This window comes from Procambarus clarkii, chromosome 31 (genome assembly GCF_040958095.1).
Source record: "Procambarus clarkii isolate CNS0578487 chromosome 31, FALCON_Pclarkii_2.0, whole genome shotgun sequence".
Classification (NCBI taxonomy): Eukaryota; Metazoa; Arthropoda; class Malacostraca; order Decapoda; family Cambaridae; genus Procambarus; species Procambarus clarkii.
In genome coordinates this window covers 32,046,639-32,065,239 of record NC_091180.1, presented here as the reverse complement: position 1 = coordinate 32,065,239, position 18,601 = coordinate 32,046,639, and the positions used below count along the sequence as shown (strand labels likewise).

At 47.8% G+C, this 18,601-nt stretch overlaps 1 protein-coding gene across 1 annotated transcript in view; it reads left to right on the top strand.

Annotated features, from left to right (window-relative positions):
- LOC138370251 (uncharacterized) overlaps positions 1 to 18,338 on the top strand; it is a 62,037-nt gene extending 43,699 nt beyond the window's left edge. The window contains exon 7 of the mRNA XM_069334256.1: positions 18,227 to 18,338. Within this exon, the coding sequence (XP_069190357.1) occupies positions 18,227 to 18,338 (112 nt within the window). The remainder of the gene's footprint in view (positions 1 to 18,226) is intronic.
- Positions 18,339 to 18,601: the final 263 nt, after the last annotated feature.

Sequence of the window (18,601 nt, the reverse complement as noted above, 5' to 3'; positions counted from 1 at the left end):
TTTCTGAGGGGAAATCCATGGGGAAAGGGGGAAGGGGATGGGAACTATCAGGGGAAAGCGCCAAGCCATTCTGATTATATAGCACTGGACAACCCGTTCTCGCACTTGCTTACTGTCAATATTGGCTTATTTAATAAGTGCATATATGACATACTAATTGATTGAAAATATTTTAGTTTACCTTGAAAAGCTTCATAGAAAACACCGACCTCACCTAACCTTCTTAGTATGTTAAGATAAGCATCTTATTGCTTCTTAATTACAATTATTACTTAACCTATACCGTTGATAGGTTAAGTAATAATTATAAATATGAAGCAATAAGATGCTTATACTAAGAAGGTTAGGTCAGGTCGGTGTTTTCTATGAAGCTTTTCACAATCAATTAGTATGTCATATATGCACTTAGTAAATAAGCCAATATTGACTATAAGCAAGTGCGAGAACGGGTTGCACTGGAAAGGGGTCAGGATAAGGATTTGGGATGGGACGGGGGGAGGGGAGGGAATGGTGCCTAACCACTTGGACAGTCATGGATTGAACGCCGATCTGCATGAAGCGAGGCCATCGCTCTACCCTCCAGCCTCAAGTGGATGAAAGGTGAGAACTCTAAGGAAAGACAAACAAATAAGACGATGGAAGTTATTGCTCAGAAATGTGCAGGAAGTTATTGCTCAGAAATGTGCAGGAAGTTATTGCTCAGAAATATGCAGGTGCAATAGATCTGAACATCCCACTCAATAAAGAGGTGAACAAAAAAGGCAAAGAAAACTCTGGGTATTAAAGGCAGTGCAGAAAATCAAAGGAGAAGACTAAAAAAATCTTGGAACAGTGACAGAAAGCGAGGAACAGATCAAAATAAGAACTGCATTAAAGAGCCAGAAATGAATACACCAGAAACAGGAGGGAAACTGACTGGCAATTTGTAAACAAAATTGCAGCAAAACACTAAGAACAAATCAAAACTGTTCTATAGTCATATAAGGTAAAAAAAGGATAATAAGAAACCATGAAATAAGATTAAAAGTACAGTAAGAAACCATGAAATAAGATTAAAAGTACAGTAAGAAACCATGGAATAAGATTAAAAGTACAGTAAGAAACCATGGAATAAGATTAAAAGTACAGTAAGAAACCATGGAATAAGATTAAAAGTACAGTAAGAAACCATGAGATAAGGTTAAAAGTACAGTAAGAAACCATGAAATAAGATTAAAAGTACAGTAAGAAACCATGAAATAAGATTAAAAGTACAGTAAGAAACCATGGAATAAGATTAAAAGTACAGTAAGAAACCATGAGATAAGGTTAAAAGTACAGTAAGAAAACATGAGATAAGGTTAAAAGTACAGTAAGAAAACATGAGATAAGGTTAAAAGTACAGTAAGAAAACATGAGATAAGGTTAAAAGTACAGTAAGAAAACATGAGATAAGGTTAAAAGTACAGTAAGAAAACATGAGATAAGGTTAAAAGTACAGTAAGAAAACATGAGATAAGGTTAAAAGTACTGAAAGAAAACATGAGATAAGGTTAAAAGTACAGTAAGAAAACATGAGTTAAAGTAAAAAACACAAGGGAGAAACTCTCACAGAAAATTAAAAGAGTGTGTGTGAGGAACTTAACTAAAGATTTCTTGAGGTCTTTACCAAGGAAGCAGCATGGAGACCAAAGTTGAGTAATGAGAGGCCAGAGGATACATAGGATGACACAGTAGTCACTATGGAAGAATGATGACACACGAAGGAACCAGCAACTGGACCAGATTTAATATCAGAAAGGCTTCAGGAAGAGGCTGCAGAGATGCAATATCACTCGCTAAGTGATTGTCTTCTATAAAACACTCGGAACAAGAAGAAATAAAGAGAAACGTTGTACCAGTATTCAAGAAGGGGGACGAAGAGGCGGCACTAAATCAGAGACAAGTGCCACTGTTATATATATATTCTGTGTTAAGTGCTGAAGAGGATAATCAGGTTGGGAATAGTGGCGAATTAGGAGAGGATAAACTTCGCATGAAAAACAACAGCATTGATTTATGAGGGGAAAGTCGTACCTGATAAACTTGATAGAGTTCTTTGACGAGATTTCTAAAATGGACAGGAAAAAAGAAGGATGGGAAGATAACATTTTCCAAGACTGTCAATAACCATTTAATACTGTTCCTCATGACAGAAAGAGTGGTGTACAAGACAGGGAGAATCAAGCTGGAATAATTGGGAAAACACTAAACTGGGTAAGGGAGTACCTGGTGGACAGAAGACAAAGAGTCACAGACACAAGCGAGGTCTCGACCTGCTGGAATGGAACAAGTGGGGGGTCCCCCAAGGCACTGTCCTGGTACCACTATTGTGCCTAATTGATGTAAATGTTCAACCCGAGAGAGTGAGCTCGTATATGTCAGTGTTTGCAGACGAGGTCAAGAAGGCAGAGGATGTTTGCTTGAGACATAGAAGACCTAAATTATGATTGGAGTCAGCTTTTCTGTAACATTATTAGAAAAATGGAATTACGTAAATGAGCAAGTTGTCGCAACGAGCAAAACAGACACTAAAACACAAAACAAACTCATACACATATATATACACAAAGAAACACAAAAATACACACACACACACACACACACTCATACACACATATATACACAAACACACACACAAGGAAAAAAGCAGGAGGGAATATAATAACCCATGGTTTAATAGACAGTGTCAGGAAGCAAAAGTGAGAAGCAGGAGGGAGTGGAGGAAGTACAGAAGACAAAGGACAGAGGACAACAGGATTAGATGTAACAAAGCTAGGAACGATTACATTAACATAAGACGAGTGTCGGAAAGAAATTATGAGAATGATATTGCAATCAAAGCGAAAAAGCAACCTAAATTACTACATAGCCATATAAGAAGGAAGATGTCGGTAAATGACCAAGTGACAAGACTGAGGAAGACAGAAGGGGCATATACAGAAAGCGTCAAGGAAATCTGCGAGGTACTGAATGCCAGTTTCCATGGAGTGTTCACAACCGAGCATGAGTGGCTCCCATTGTTAGAAGAGATTACCCTAGATGAAAGACTATCAGGTATAGAGGTGACAGCAGAGGAGGTAATGAAACAGTTGACAACACTGGATGCAACTAAAGCGGTTGAACCAGACAAAGTATCACCGTGGATACTAAAAGAGGCAGCGCAGGCTTTCAGCGTGCCTCTGGCAATGATCTTTAATGAGTCACTTATGTCGGTAGAATTGCCCAGTTGCTGGAAGGAGGCAAATGTCATACCGATTTTCAAGAAAGGTGATAGGGAGGAGGCACTTAACTACAGACCAGTATCACTGACAAGCATCCCCTGCAAAATACTTGAAAGAATAATTAGGCCAAGACTTGTTGAGCACCTGGAGAGCATTGGGTTTGTAAACAAGCACCAACATGGGTTCTGGACAGGGAAATCATGCCTAACAAACCTTTTAGAATTCTATGATAAAGTAACAAGGATAAGGCAGGACAGAGAAGGCTGGGCAGACTGCATACTTCTTGACTGCCAAAAGGCCTTTGATACAGTACCGCACATGAGACTGCTATACAAACTTGAGAGGCAGGCAGGAGTAAGCGGAAAGGCCCTAGCATGGGTGAGGAACTACCTAACAGGAAGGAGCCAGAGAGTAATGGTAAGGGGCGAGAAGTCGGACTGGCGAACAGTAACGAGTGGAGTACCTCAAGGATCGGTGCTGGGCCCAATCCTCTTTCTAATTTACGTAAATGATATGTTTACAGGAGTGGAATCATACATGTCAATGTTTGCGGATGACGCAAAATTAATGAGAAGAGTTGTGACAGATGAGGATTGTAGGATCCTCCAAGAAGACTAGACAGGTTGCAGAGATGGTCAGGGAAATGGCTACTGGAGTTCAACACCAGTAAATGTAAAGTTATGGAAATGGGATCAGGTGATAGACGACCAAAGGGACAGTTCACAATGAAGGGGAACTACCTACCTGTAACGATTCGAGAAAGAGACCTATGAGTGAATGTGACACCTAATCTAACTCCTGAGGCCCATATAAATAGGATAACGACAGCAGCGTACTCTACACTGGCGAAAATTAGAACTTCATTCAGAAACCTAAGTGAGGAGGCATTTAGGGCGCTTTACACTGCCTACGTGAGACCCGTCTTAGAGTATGCCGTGCCATCATGGAGCCCCCACCTGAAGAAACACATAAGGAAACTGGAGAAGGTTCAGAGGTTTGCGACGAGGCTTGTCCCAGAGTTACGAGGGACGGGATATGAAGAACGTCTGAGAGAACTGAACCTTACGACACTACAGAAAAGAAGGGAGAGAGGAGATATGATAGGAATATATAAAATACTCAGGGAAATTGACAAAATGGAAATAGATGAAATGTTCACACGTAATAATAACAGAACGAGGGGACATGGGTGGAAACTGGAAGCTCAGATGAGTCACAGAGATGTTAGGAAATTTTCTTTTAGCGTGAGAGTAGTGGAAAAATGGAATGCACTCAAGGAACAGGTTGTGGAAGCAAACTCTATTCATACTTTTAAAATTAGGTGTGATAGGGAAATGGGACAGGAGTCATTGCTGTAAACAACCGATGGCTGGAAAGGCGGGATCCAAGAGCCAATGCTCGATCCTGCAAGCACAAATAGGTGAGTACAAATAGGTGAGTTCACACACACTCATATACACATATGTACACACACACACACACACACACACACACACACACACACACACACACACACACACACACACACACACACACACACACACACACACACACACACACACTCACACACACACACACACACACACACACACACACACACACACACACACACACACACACACACACACACACACTCACACACACACACACACACACACACACTCACAGATTAAAATTATAGAAAATATGAGCTATTAATGTCGAGAAATAAAAACTTGTTGAAAAGTCACAATTTTTTATTTTATTTTATAGGAACCAACGGTGACTAGAGAGAGTTGACACGACTACGTAGTGTGCTTTTTCGTATTCTCGTTCCAAAAAAAACTTTGAATGCTTTTTCGGATGACAAACATACCAGTAATTATTGAGATTAAGCGAAAAAAATCACTTATAACCTACACATCGACTTTCCAAAAGGTGCCGCTAAGGGTTTTCTTTTTTGTTAATTAAAGCAAACAATTCAGATCTATATAAAAAAGGAGCAAGTTGTCTGATGTTAAGGAGGTGGTGATTAGCATTTCCTTTTCTTGACAGATGTTTGGGAGAAAAAAAAGGAGCGGTTTAAATGTTGTTGATTTGTTTTGGTAGCGGCGGCAATTTCTTTAATATGAAAGGTTGTGTTGCGCCGACGGTCGTCCATTGACCGCTCTTCCCTACAGCGAGACCATCACAAAGGCAAGAAGACTAACGCGAATGACCTTTAAGCGCCATCACAGACGCAGACCCACCCCGGCCGGAGCACCAGCGGCGGCTCCTCCATCACCACCCACACACACGCACCACTCCCAAGGGCACCGTCGTCGACTCAAACCCGCGCACATCACGAGGCGACAGAAGGCGCCGCCTGTGCTTCATCAGAGCCCCTGCCTCGCCGGCCACACACAACCACAAGATGCCGGGGTCCTGTGAAGGTCACGGTCAGTAACGAGGATGAAAGGTCACAACGAGACGTGAAATTGTACCATCCGGTGGCTGGTCTATCATAGGTACTGGGCCCCTGGCGGACACTGTCTGAGTCTATGTTAAATACACTTTTGCCATTTTCTATTCGAATGAGTATACATGCAACCTTCTTATTTAGAATGTATCATACATATATCTTTCATGCTTACTAGTATAATGGTTATGTTAAGATGCCTCATTGAATAATGTTAATTAAAACTTATTATTTTAGAAGCATGTAAGGGAAATCAGTAAATATTGTTAGAAGAAAGTTACGTTTTCATATAAAATCCGTTAAAAAAGTTTTGCATAATAAATACCAAATTAAATTAATAAATGTGGGTAATACTTGACCGAATGTTTCAAGATGGAACCATTAGCCTTGCACGCCAAAGTTGCTTGCTGGCTTCTGGCGGTACCTGCTGGGCTCGTGTTCTCAGCCATATGTGAGTACTGCATCTCGTCTTGCTAAAAAAAGAATATGACGTATTTGCCTCTTCATGTGTGATCCTGTGATATGAAGTAGCAGCATCAATGACCTCATAGTTAAGAAGCAACAAGAATTAGAATTACATTCCGAACTCAAATAATAAATCTCCTGAGAGAGATAGTGATGAGTGGCTCATGCAGGGCGTCTGGGTATCAACCTTCCTCTCCAATACCGCATTATCACGCAAAAATGCTCAACGGCCAAAATATAATGAACTATAAATCATCGTGGCTCGCAATATTGACGGCCGGCCAGGCTTTCATATCGTGGGTACTGAGCTAGGATAGGTTAGGTTAGGTTAGGTTAGGTTAGGTTAGGATAGGTTAGGTTAGAATAGTGCTAATTAGTGCATCATTTTTGTGACGTTGCGACACCTCGGGATGACGGACAGGTTCCAGAGTCAATATGTCGCCAGCCCGTCCAGTGACACACTGTCTCCCGGGGACACAAACCTCGAATCTGCGATACAAGTACCCAAAATATGACACAACTTTCCAACCTGTGACACAACACACACCACCCTGTGACACAACACACCACCCTGTGACACAACACACCGCACTGTGACACAAAACACCACCCTGTGACACAACACACACCACCCAGTGACACAACACACCACCCTGAGACACAACACACACCACCCAGTGACACAACACACCACCCTGTGACACAACACACCGCCCTGTGACACGGCACACCGCCCTGTGACACAGCACACCGCCCTGTGACACAACACACACCACCCAGTGACACAACACACCACCCTGTGACACAACACACACCACCCTGTGACACAACACACCATCCTGTGACACAACGCACCACCCTGTGACACAACACACCATCCTGTGACACAACGCACCACCCTGTGACACAACACACACCACCCTGTGACACAACACACCACCGTGTGACACAACACACCCCACCTTGTGACACAACACACACCACCCTGTGACACAACACACACCACCTGTGACACAACACACACCACCCTGTGACACAACACACCACTGTGTGACACAACACACCACCCTGTGACACAACACACCACCGTGTGACACAACAGACCACCCTGTGACACAACACACCACCCTGTGACACAACACACACCACCTGTGACACAACACACACCACCCTGTGACACAACACACACCACCCTGTGACACAACACACACCACCCTGTGACACAACACACACCACCTGTGACACAACACACACCACCCTGTGACACAACACACACCACCTGTGACACAACACACACCACCCTGTGACACAACACACACCACCCTGTGACATAACACACCACCGTGTGACACAACACACCACCCTGTGACACAACACACCACCGTGTGACACAACACACCACCCTGTGACACAACACACCACCCTGTGACACAACACACCGCCCTGTGACACAACACACACCACCCTGTGACACAACACACACCACCCTGTGACACAACACACCACCCTGTGACACAACACACCACCGTGTGACACAACACACCACCCTGTGACACAACACACCGCCCTGTGACACAACACACAACACCCTGTGACACAACACACCGCCCTGTGACACAACACACAACACCCTGTGACACAACACACCGCCCTGTGACACAACACACACCACCCTGTGACACAACACACCGCCCTGTGACACAACACACACCACCCTGTGACACAACACACCGCCCTGTGACACAACACACTACCTTGTGACACAACACACCCTACCTTGTGACACAACACACCCCACCTTGTGACACAACACACCCCACCTTGTGACACAACACACCCCACCTTGTGACACAACACACCCCACCTTGTGACACAACACACCCCACCTTGTGACACAACAAACACCACCTTGTGACACAACACACACCCTGTGACACAACACACCCCACCTTGTGACACAACACACACACCCTGTGACACAACACACACCACCTTGTGACACAACACACCATCCTGTGACACAACACACAACACCTTGTGACACAACACACACCACCTTGTGACACAACACACACCACCTTGTGACACAACACACACCATCCTGTGACACAACACACACCACCTTGTGACACAACACACCATCCTGTGACACAACACACCCCACCCTTGTGACACAACACACACCACCTTGTGACACAACACAATTCCCCCTGTGACACAACACACCACCTGTGACACAACACACACCACCTTGTGACACAAACCACACCCACCTTGTGACACAACACACCATCCTTGTGACACAACACACACACCTTGTGACACAACACACACCACCTTGTGGACACAACACACCACCTGTGACACAACACACACCACCTTGTGACACAACACACCATCCTGTGGACACAACACACACCACCTTGTGACACAACACCACCATCCTGTGACACAACACACCACCTTGTGACACAACACACACCACCTTGTGACACAACACACCCATCCTTGTGACACAACACACCCCACCTTGTGACACAACACACCCCACCTTGTGACACAACACACACCACCTTGTGACACAAACACACCATCCTTGTGACACAACACACACCACCTTGTGACACAACACACACCACCTTGTGACACAACACACACCACCTTGTGACACAACACACCATCCTGTGACACAACACACACCACCTTGTGACACAACACACCATCCTGTGACACAACACACACCACCTTGTGACACAACACACCACCCTGTGACACAACACAGCACCACCTTGTGACACCACACACACCACCTTGTGACACAACACACCCCACCTTGTGACACAACACACACCACCTTGTGACACAACACACACCACCTTGTGACACAACACACACCACCTTGTGACACAACGCACACCACCTTGTGACACAACACACACCACCTTGTGACACAACACACACCACCTTGTGACACAACACACCATCCTGTGACACAACACACACCACCTTGTGACACAACACACACCACCTTGTGACACAACACACACCACCTTGTGACACAACACACACCACCTTGTGACACAACACACACCACCTTGTGACACAACACACCATCCTGTGACACAACACACACCACCTTGTGACACAACACACCATCCTGTGACACAACACACACCACCTTGTGACACAACACACCACCCTGTGACACAACACACACCACCTTGTGACACCACACACACCACCTTGTGACACAACACACACCACCTTGTGACACAACACACACCACCTTGTGACACAACACACACCACCTTGTGACGCAACACACCCCACCTTGTGACACAACACACACCACCTTGTGACACAAAACACCCCACCTTGTGACACAACACACCCCACCTTGTGACACAACACACACCACCTTGTGACACAACACACCCCACCTTGTGACACAACACACCCCACCTTGTGACACAACACACCCCACCTTGTGACACAACACACCCCACCTTGTGACACAACACACCCCACCTTGTGACACAACAAACACCACCTTGTGACACAACACACCACCCTGTGACACAACACACCCCACCTTGTGACACAACACACACCACCCTGTGACACAACACACACCACCTTGTGACACAACACACCATCCTGTGACACAACACACACCACCTTGTGACACAACACACACCACCTTGTGACACAACACACACCACCTTGTGACACAACACACCATCCTGTGACACAACACACACCACCTTGTGACACAACACACCATCCTGTGACACAACACACCCCACCTTGTGACACAACACACACCACCTTGTGACACAACACACATTCCTGTGACACAACACACCACCTTGTGACACAACACACACCACCTTGTGACACAACACACACCACCTTGTGACACAACACACCATCCTGTGACACAACACACACCACCTTGTGACACAACACACACCACCTTGTGACACAACACACCATCCTGTGACACAACACACACCACCTTGTGACACAACACACCATCCTGTGACACAACACACACCACCTTGTGACACAACACACCATCCTGTGACACAACACACCCCACCTTGTGACACAACACACACCACCTTGTGACACAACACACCATCCTGTGACACAACACACCACCTTGTGACACAACACACACCACCTTGTGACACAACACACACCACCTTGTGACACAACACACCATCCTGTGACACAACACACACCACCTTGTGACACAACACACCATCCTGTGACACAACACACACCACCTTGTGACACAACACACCACCCTGTGACACAACACGCACCACCTTGTGACACCACACACACCACCTTGTGACACAACACACCCCACCTTGTGACACAACACACACCACCTTGTGACACAACACACACCACCTTGTGACACAACACACACCACCTTGTGACACAACGCACACCACCTTGTGACACAACACACACCACCTTGTGACACAACACACACCACCTTGTGACACAACACACCATCCTGTGACACAACACACACCACCTTGTGACACAACACACACCACCTTGTGACACAACACACACCACCTTGTGACACAACACACACCACCTTGTGACACAACACACACCACCTTGTGACACAACACACCATCCTGTGACACAACACACACCACCTTGTGACACAACACACCATCCTGTGACACAACACACACCACCTTGTGACACAACACACCACCCTGTGACACAACACACACCACCTTGTGACACCACACACACCACCTTGTGACACAACACACACCACCTTGTGACACAACACACACCACCTTGTGACACAACACACACCACCTTGTGACGCAACACACCCCACCTTGTGACACAACACACACCACCTTGTGACACAAAACACCCCACCTTGTGACACAACACACCCCACCTTGTGACACAACACACACCACCTTGTGACACAACACACCATCCTGTGACACAACACACCACCCTGTGACACAACACACACCACCTTGTGACACAACACACACCACCTTGTGACACAACACACCCCACCATGTGACACAACACACCCCGCCTCGTGACACAACACACACCACCTTGTGACACAACACAGCACATTGTGACACAACACACACCACCTTGTGACACAACACACCCCACCTTGTGACACAACACACCCCACCTTGTGACACATCACACCACCCTGTGACACAACACACACCACCTTGTGACACAACACACCACCTTGTGACACAACACACCCCACCTTGTGACACAACACACCCCACCTTGTGACACAACACACCACCCTGTGACACAACACACCATCCTGTGACACAACAGACACCACCCTGTGACACAACACACCATCCTGTGACACAACACACCACCCTGTGACACAACACACACCACCTTGTGACACAACACACCACCCTGTGACACAACACACCACCCTGTGACACAGCACACACCACCTTGTGACACAAGACACCCCACCTTGTGACACAACACACCCCACCTTGTGACACAACACACCACCCTGTGACACAACACACACCACCCTGTGACACAACACACCATCCTGTGACACAACAGACACCACCCTGTGACACAACACACCATCCTGTGACACAACAGACACCACCCTGTGACACAACACACACCACCCTGTGACACAACACACACCACCCTGTGACACAACACACCACCCTGTGACACAACACACACCACCCTGTGACACAACACACACCACCCTGTGACACAACACACACCACCCTGTGACACAACACACCACCTGTGACACAACACACACCACCCTGTGACACAACACACACCACCTGTGACACAACACACACCACCCTGTGACACAACACACCACCTTGTGACACAACACACCACCCTGTGACACAACACACACCACCCTGTGACACAACACACCACCCTGTGACACAACACACCACCTTGTGACACAACACACCACCCTGTGACACAACACACACCACCCTGTGACACAACACACCACCCTGTGACACAACACACCACCCTGTGACACAACAAACCACCCCAACACCAGCAACATCAACAACACCACCCCGACACCCCACAACATCTCCCCAACACCCACAACACCACCCCAACACCCACAACACCACCTCAACACGCCACAACACCACCCCAACACCCACAACACCACCCCAACACCCACAACACCACCCCAACACCCACAACACCACCCCAACACCCACAGCACCACCCCAACACCCACAACACCTCCCCAACACCCACAACACCACCCCAACACCCACAACACCACCCCAACACCCACAACACCACCCCAACACCCACAACACCACCCCAACACCCACAACACCACCCCAACACCCACAACACCACCCCAACACCCACAACACCACCCCAACACCCACAACACCACCCCAACACCCACAACACCACCCCAACACCCACAACACCACCCCAACACCCACAACACCACCCCAACACCCACAACACCACCCCAACACCCACAACACCACCCCAACACCCACAACACCTCCCCAACACCCACAACACCACCCCAACACCCACAACACCACCCCAACACCCACAACACCACCCCAACACCCACAACACCACCCCAACACCCACAACACCACCCCAACACCCACAACACCACCCCAACACCCACAACACCACCCCAACACCAACAACACCAACAACACCCACATCACCATCCCAACACCCACAACACCACCCCAACACCCACAACACCACCCCAACACCCACAACACCACCCCAACACCCACAACACCACCCCAACACCCACAACACCACCCCAACACCCAACAACACCACCCCAACACCCACAACACCACCCCAACACCCACAACACCACCCCAACACCCACAACACCACCCCAACACCCACAACACCACCCCAACACCCAACAACACCACCCCAACACCCACAACACCACCCCAACACCCACAACACCACCCCAACACCCACAACACCACCCCAACACCCACAACACCACCCCAACACCCACAACACCACCCCAACACCCACAACACCACCCCAACACCCAACAACACCACCCCAACACCCACAACACCACCCCAACACCCACAACACCACCCCAACACCCACAACACCACCTCAACAACCCACAACACCACCCCAACACCTACAACACCACCCCAACACCCACAACACAACCCCAACACCCAACACACCACCCCAACACCCCCAACACCACTCCAACACCCACAACAGCACCCCAGCACCACCCCAACACCCACAACACCACCCCAACACCCACAACACCACCTCAACACCCCACAACACCACCCCAACACCCACAACACCACCCCAACACCCACAACACCACCCCAACACCCACAACACCACCCCAACACCCACAACACCTCCCCAACACCAACAACACCCCACAACACCCACAACACCACCCCAACACCCACAACACCACCACAACACCCACAACACCACCCCCAACACCCACAACACCACCCCAACACCCCACAACACCACGTCAACACCCCATAACACCACCCCAACACCCACAACACCACCCCAACACCCACACCACCTCAACACCCCACAACACCACCCTAACACCCACAACACCACCCCAACACCCACAACACCACCCCAACACCCACAACACCACCTCAACACCCACAACACCACCCCAACACCCACACCCCACTCCAACACCCACAACACCACTCCAACACCCACAACACCACTCCAACACCCACAACACCACCCCAACACCCACAACACCACCCCAACACCCACACCCCACTCCAACACCCACAACACCACCCCAACACCCACAACACCACCCAAACACCCACAACACCACCCCAACACCCACAACACCACCCCAACACCCACACCCCACTCCAACACCCACAACACCACCCCAACACCCACAACACCACCCAAACACCCACAACACCACTCCAACACCCACAACACCACCCCAACACCCACAACACCACCCCAACACCCACAACACCACCCCAACACCCACAACACCACCCAAACACCCCACAACACCACCCCAACACCCACAACACCACCCCAACACCCACAACACCACCCCAACACCCACAACACCACCCCAACACCCACAACACCACCCCAACACCCACAACACCACCCCAACACCCACAACACCACCCAAACACCCCACAACACCCACAACACCACCCCAACACCCACAACACCACCCCAACACCCACAACACCACCCCAACACCCACAACACCACCCCAACACCCACAACACCACCCCAACACCAACTACACCAACAACACCCACAACACCACCCCAACACCCACAACACCACCCCAACACCCACAACACCACCCCAACACCCACAACACCACCCCAACACCCACAACACCACCCAAACACCCCACAACACCACCTCAACACCCCACAACACCACCCCAACACCCACAACACCACCCCAATACCCACAACACCACCTCAACACGCCACAACACCACCCCAACACCCACAACACCACCCCAACACCCACAACACCTCCCCAACACCCACAACACCACCCCATCACCCACAACACCACCTCAACAACCCACAACACCACCCCAACACCTACAACACCACCTCAACACCCCACAACATAACCCCAACACCCACAACACCACCCCAACACCCACAACACCACCCCAACACCAACAACACCACCCCAACACCCACAACACCACCCCAACACCCACAACACCACCCCAACACCCCACAACACCACCTCAACACCCCACAACACCACCCCAACTCCCACAACACCACCCCAACACCCACAACACCACCTCAACACCTAACAACACCACCCCAACACCCACAACACCACCCAAACACCCACAACACCACCCGAACACCCACAACACCACCCCAACACCCACAACCCCACTCCAACACCCACAACACCACTCCAACACCCCACAACACCACTCCAACACCCACAACACCACCCCAACACCCTCAACACCCCCTCAACACCCACAACACCACTCCAACACCCACAACACCACCCCAACACCCACAACACCTCCCCAACACCCACAACACCACCCCAACACCCACAACACCACCCCAACACCCACAACACCACCCCAACACCCCACAACACCACCCCAACACCACCCCAACACCCCACAACACCACCCCAACACCCACAACACCACCCCAACACCCCACAACACCACCCCAACACCCACAACACCTCCCCAACACCCCACAACACCACCCCAACACCCACAACACCACCCCAACACCCTCAACACCCCCTCAACACCCACAACACCACTCCAACACCCACAACACCACCCCAACACCCACAACACCTCCCCAACACCCACAACACCACCCCAACACCCACAACACCACCCCAACACCCACAACACCACCCCAACACCCCACAACACCACCCCAACACCCACAACACCACCCCAACACCCCACAACACCACCCCAACACCCACAACACCACCCCAACACCCCACAACACCACCCCAACACCCACAACACCTCCCCAACACCCCACAACACCACCCCAACACCCACAACACCACCCCAACACCCACAACACCACCCCAACACCCACAACACCACCCCAACACCCACAACACCACCCCAACACCCACAACACCACCCCAACACCCACAACACCACCCCAACACCCACAACACCACCCCAACACCCACACCCTCTCTCATCTAGAAATACCTTTATATGAAAATCTCTTGGTAATAATAGATATATACGGGTGGTGCAAGAGCCTCCCTTCGAGCCATACTCAACGGGACAAATATTACCAGGACAAACTTTCCTACTGAATTATGTTTCTTTATGAAATGAAGCATTTCCCCATGAGTAATTACATGTGTGCTTCTCGATGGCCGTGCACGTTCACATTCCTGCCTTTGCTGGCATTCGTTCAATTGCATATAAGACTGCTAAATATGGGCCTTCGGGTATCGAGCTTCAGCTCTTGAATATGGTGTCTCAAACTATCCAGGGATCTTGAAGCTCTGTTCTTATGTCAGGTTTCCTGAGTGTTTTTATAGATTGCAATTGTTAGGTTTTGTACTTGTGAGTGAGTACATGTTTTGTACTTTTCCTTGTATATCTTGCCTCTCATCTCTGGTTATAAATAATCTGGTGGCATCCTAGCCTAATTTTGTGGTATATATAATATATGCTCCGTTTGGTATGAATTATACAGACTCTTGAATGATTCGGTATTCAAGTTTCTGAAGAGTATTTATGTTGGACGAACATTGCATATGCAGCTGATTATATCCAATTGATGTGTGTTTCATTATATAGGATTTGAGGTATTGTCTACCCTTCTCCACTTGGTACCTTGCGTGTCCTCTTGTCCCAACAAGTCTTAAAAATAAATAGGTTATATTTTAAATAAATACTTTAGCAAATATTTTCAAGTGAACAAGAAATTAAAATTCATCACCTTCTAGTTAATTTCACTTCTCCACTACACTTACACTAAGAGGATCTATATATATACTTGGGGCACATCTGAGTTGCTAGTTTAGCTCATGATAAACATGATATTTGTATTCATTTCATCAGCGCCTTATAGAATCTTGTACGTTGTGATCATGTCCAGGTCGAGGCATGGTATAGGACCGGGCCGCGGGGAATGCTAAGCCCCGAAATCATCACAAGGTTGCAAGATATGTCATCGCTTTTCCAGTGAGGTGAAAGTCCCCTTATTCAGCCTTTCCTTGTAGCTTTGCTTTCTTACTTCAGGAACCAGTCTTTTAACAGACCGCTGGACTTTCTAGACACAATGTACACATTGCAGTACCGGTCCCACATAGATAGTGCACAATATCTTGAACCCTTCCTGAGCCAGATTCCTGGGTTCCATTTGATGATGATAAGAGTTTAGTCGTCCGACTCTAAACAGTAAGTTTGGGATAGTTTACCCTGACCTATTTGTATGAAATCATTCTCATTCTCTTTACATGAGAATGATGATAGTGAGGACAGGATAAACATCACTATATTATATATATTTAACGATTTGTTGGATTATAGAGACCTGCTGATTAACTTTACATTACAGATAACTGATTCTGTGTTGGTTTACATTATATTAAACTAATGCTGAGTCTGTTTACCCTTAATTGTAGCAGAAAATTAGTCAGTTTCAGTAACCGAGAACTGAGTTACCGTCCATTCACCTGGGGGCCTCTTGGAGACTCGAACCGCGGAACCCCAAGCGTGTGAGGCCGAAGCTCTATCGAAAGAGCTATGGAGGAGTCTTAATAAGGAAATGTTACCATAAACAGCCTCTTAAAAACAGGTGATGTTGGTTTACAATAAAGAGAACTAAAGATGAGTTGGTTTACAATAAAGAGAACTTCTGTTGAATGGAGTTACATTATAAAGAACTGATACATTACAGAATAAAGAACATATACATTATACATTTACAGTTTAATGAACTGATACATTACATTATAAATAACTGACACATCATATATTACATTATAAAGAATCTGATTACTTTACAAACATATTGAGGTCTCTGGAGGCTTTAGTAATTCATTCTGCATTGATGGCCCAACCACTTGGGCTAGACGGTAGAGCGACGGTCTCGCTTCCTGCAGGTCGGCGTTCAATCCCCGACCGTCCCCAAGTGGTTGGCCACCATTCCTTCCCACCGTCCCATCCCAAATCCTTATCCTGACTCCCTTTCATGTGCTATATAGTCGTACTGGTTGGCGCTTTCTTCTGATAATTCCCGAGAATCGGGGATGCGAACTCGAGGTTTCAAGCGCCAAATAATGTCGGTCAACCAACCCACAGATCCTCACATTAAGCAAGGCTCTCAAGAGTACCTAACTGGTTCCCAACTGAGACCTTATACACCTTCCATGGAGCAACACTAAGGCATTTGGAGGCTATTTACCTTGCCGTTCTTGCCATGTAAGATGCAATCCACAGTTACATGTGTAACAACTTGTCATTCACTATGATCAACAGGGATTTGTATTCAGCCATCATGGATGAAAATTTCATCCAACGTATTTCAGCCGTCATGGTAGAAACTCATTCGTATACCAAGCAGACTACGGACGCTCAAAATATGGATTGATTTCAGGAGAGCCATTGCGATATTTAAGACATTGAAAAGACATTAAGACAAAAGATTGCTATATTTAAGTATTGGAAGCCCCCAAAATATAAATTTGTATGTCAGCATCTGTAATAGTACTCGGCGATAATATTATGAAAAGTTCAAAACTCCCAGGGGGAATATAAACACCACTATGACTTCATAGGGGTAGGGGAAGGGGAAGGGGGGTCACAATCAGAGCCAGCTCCACTTAAAGGGTGATACTATGTCGACTGCGACGC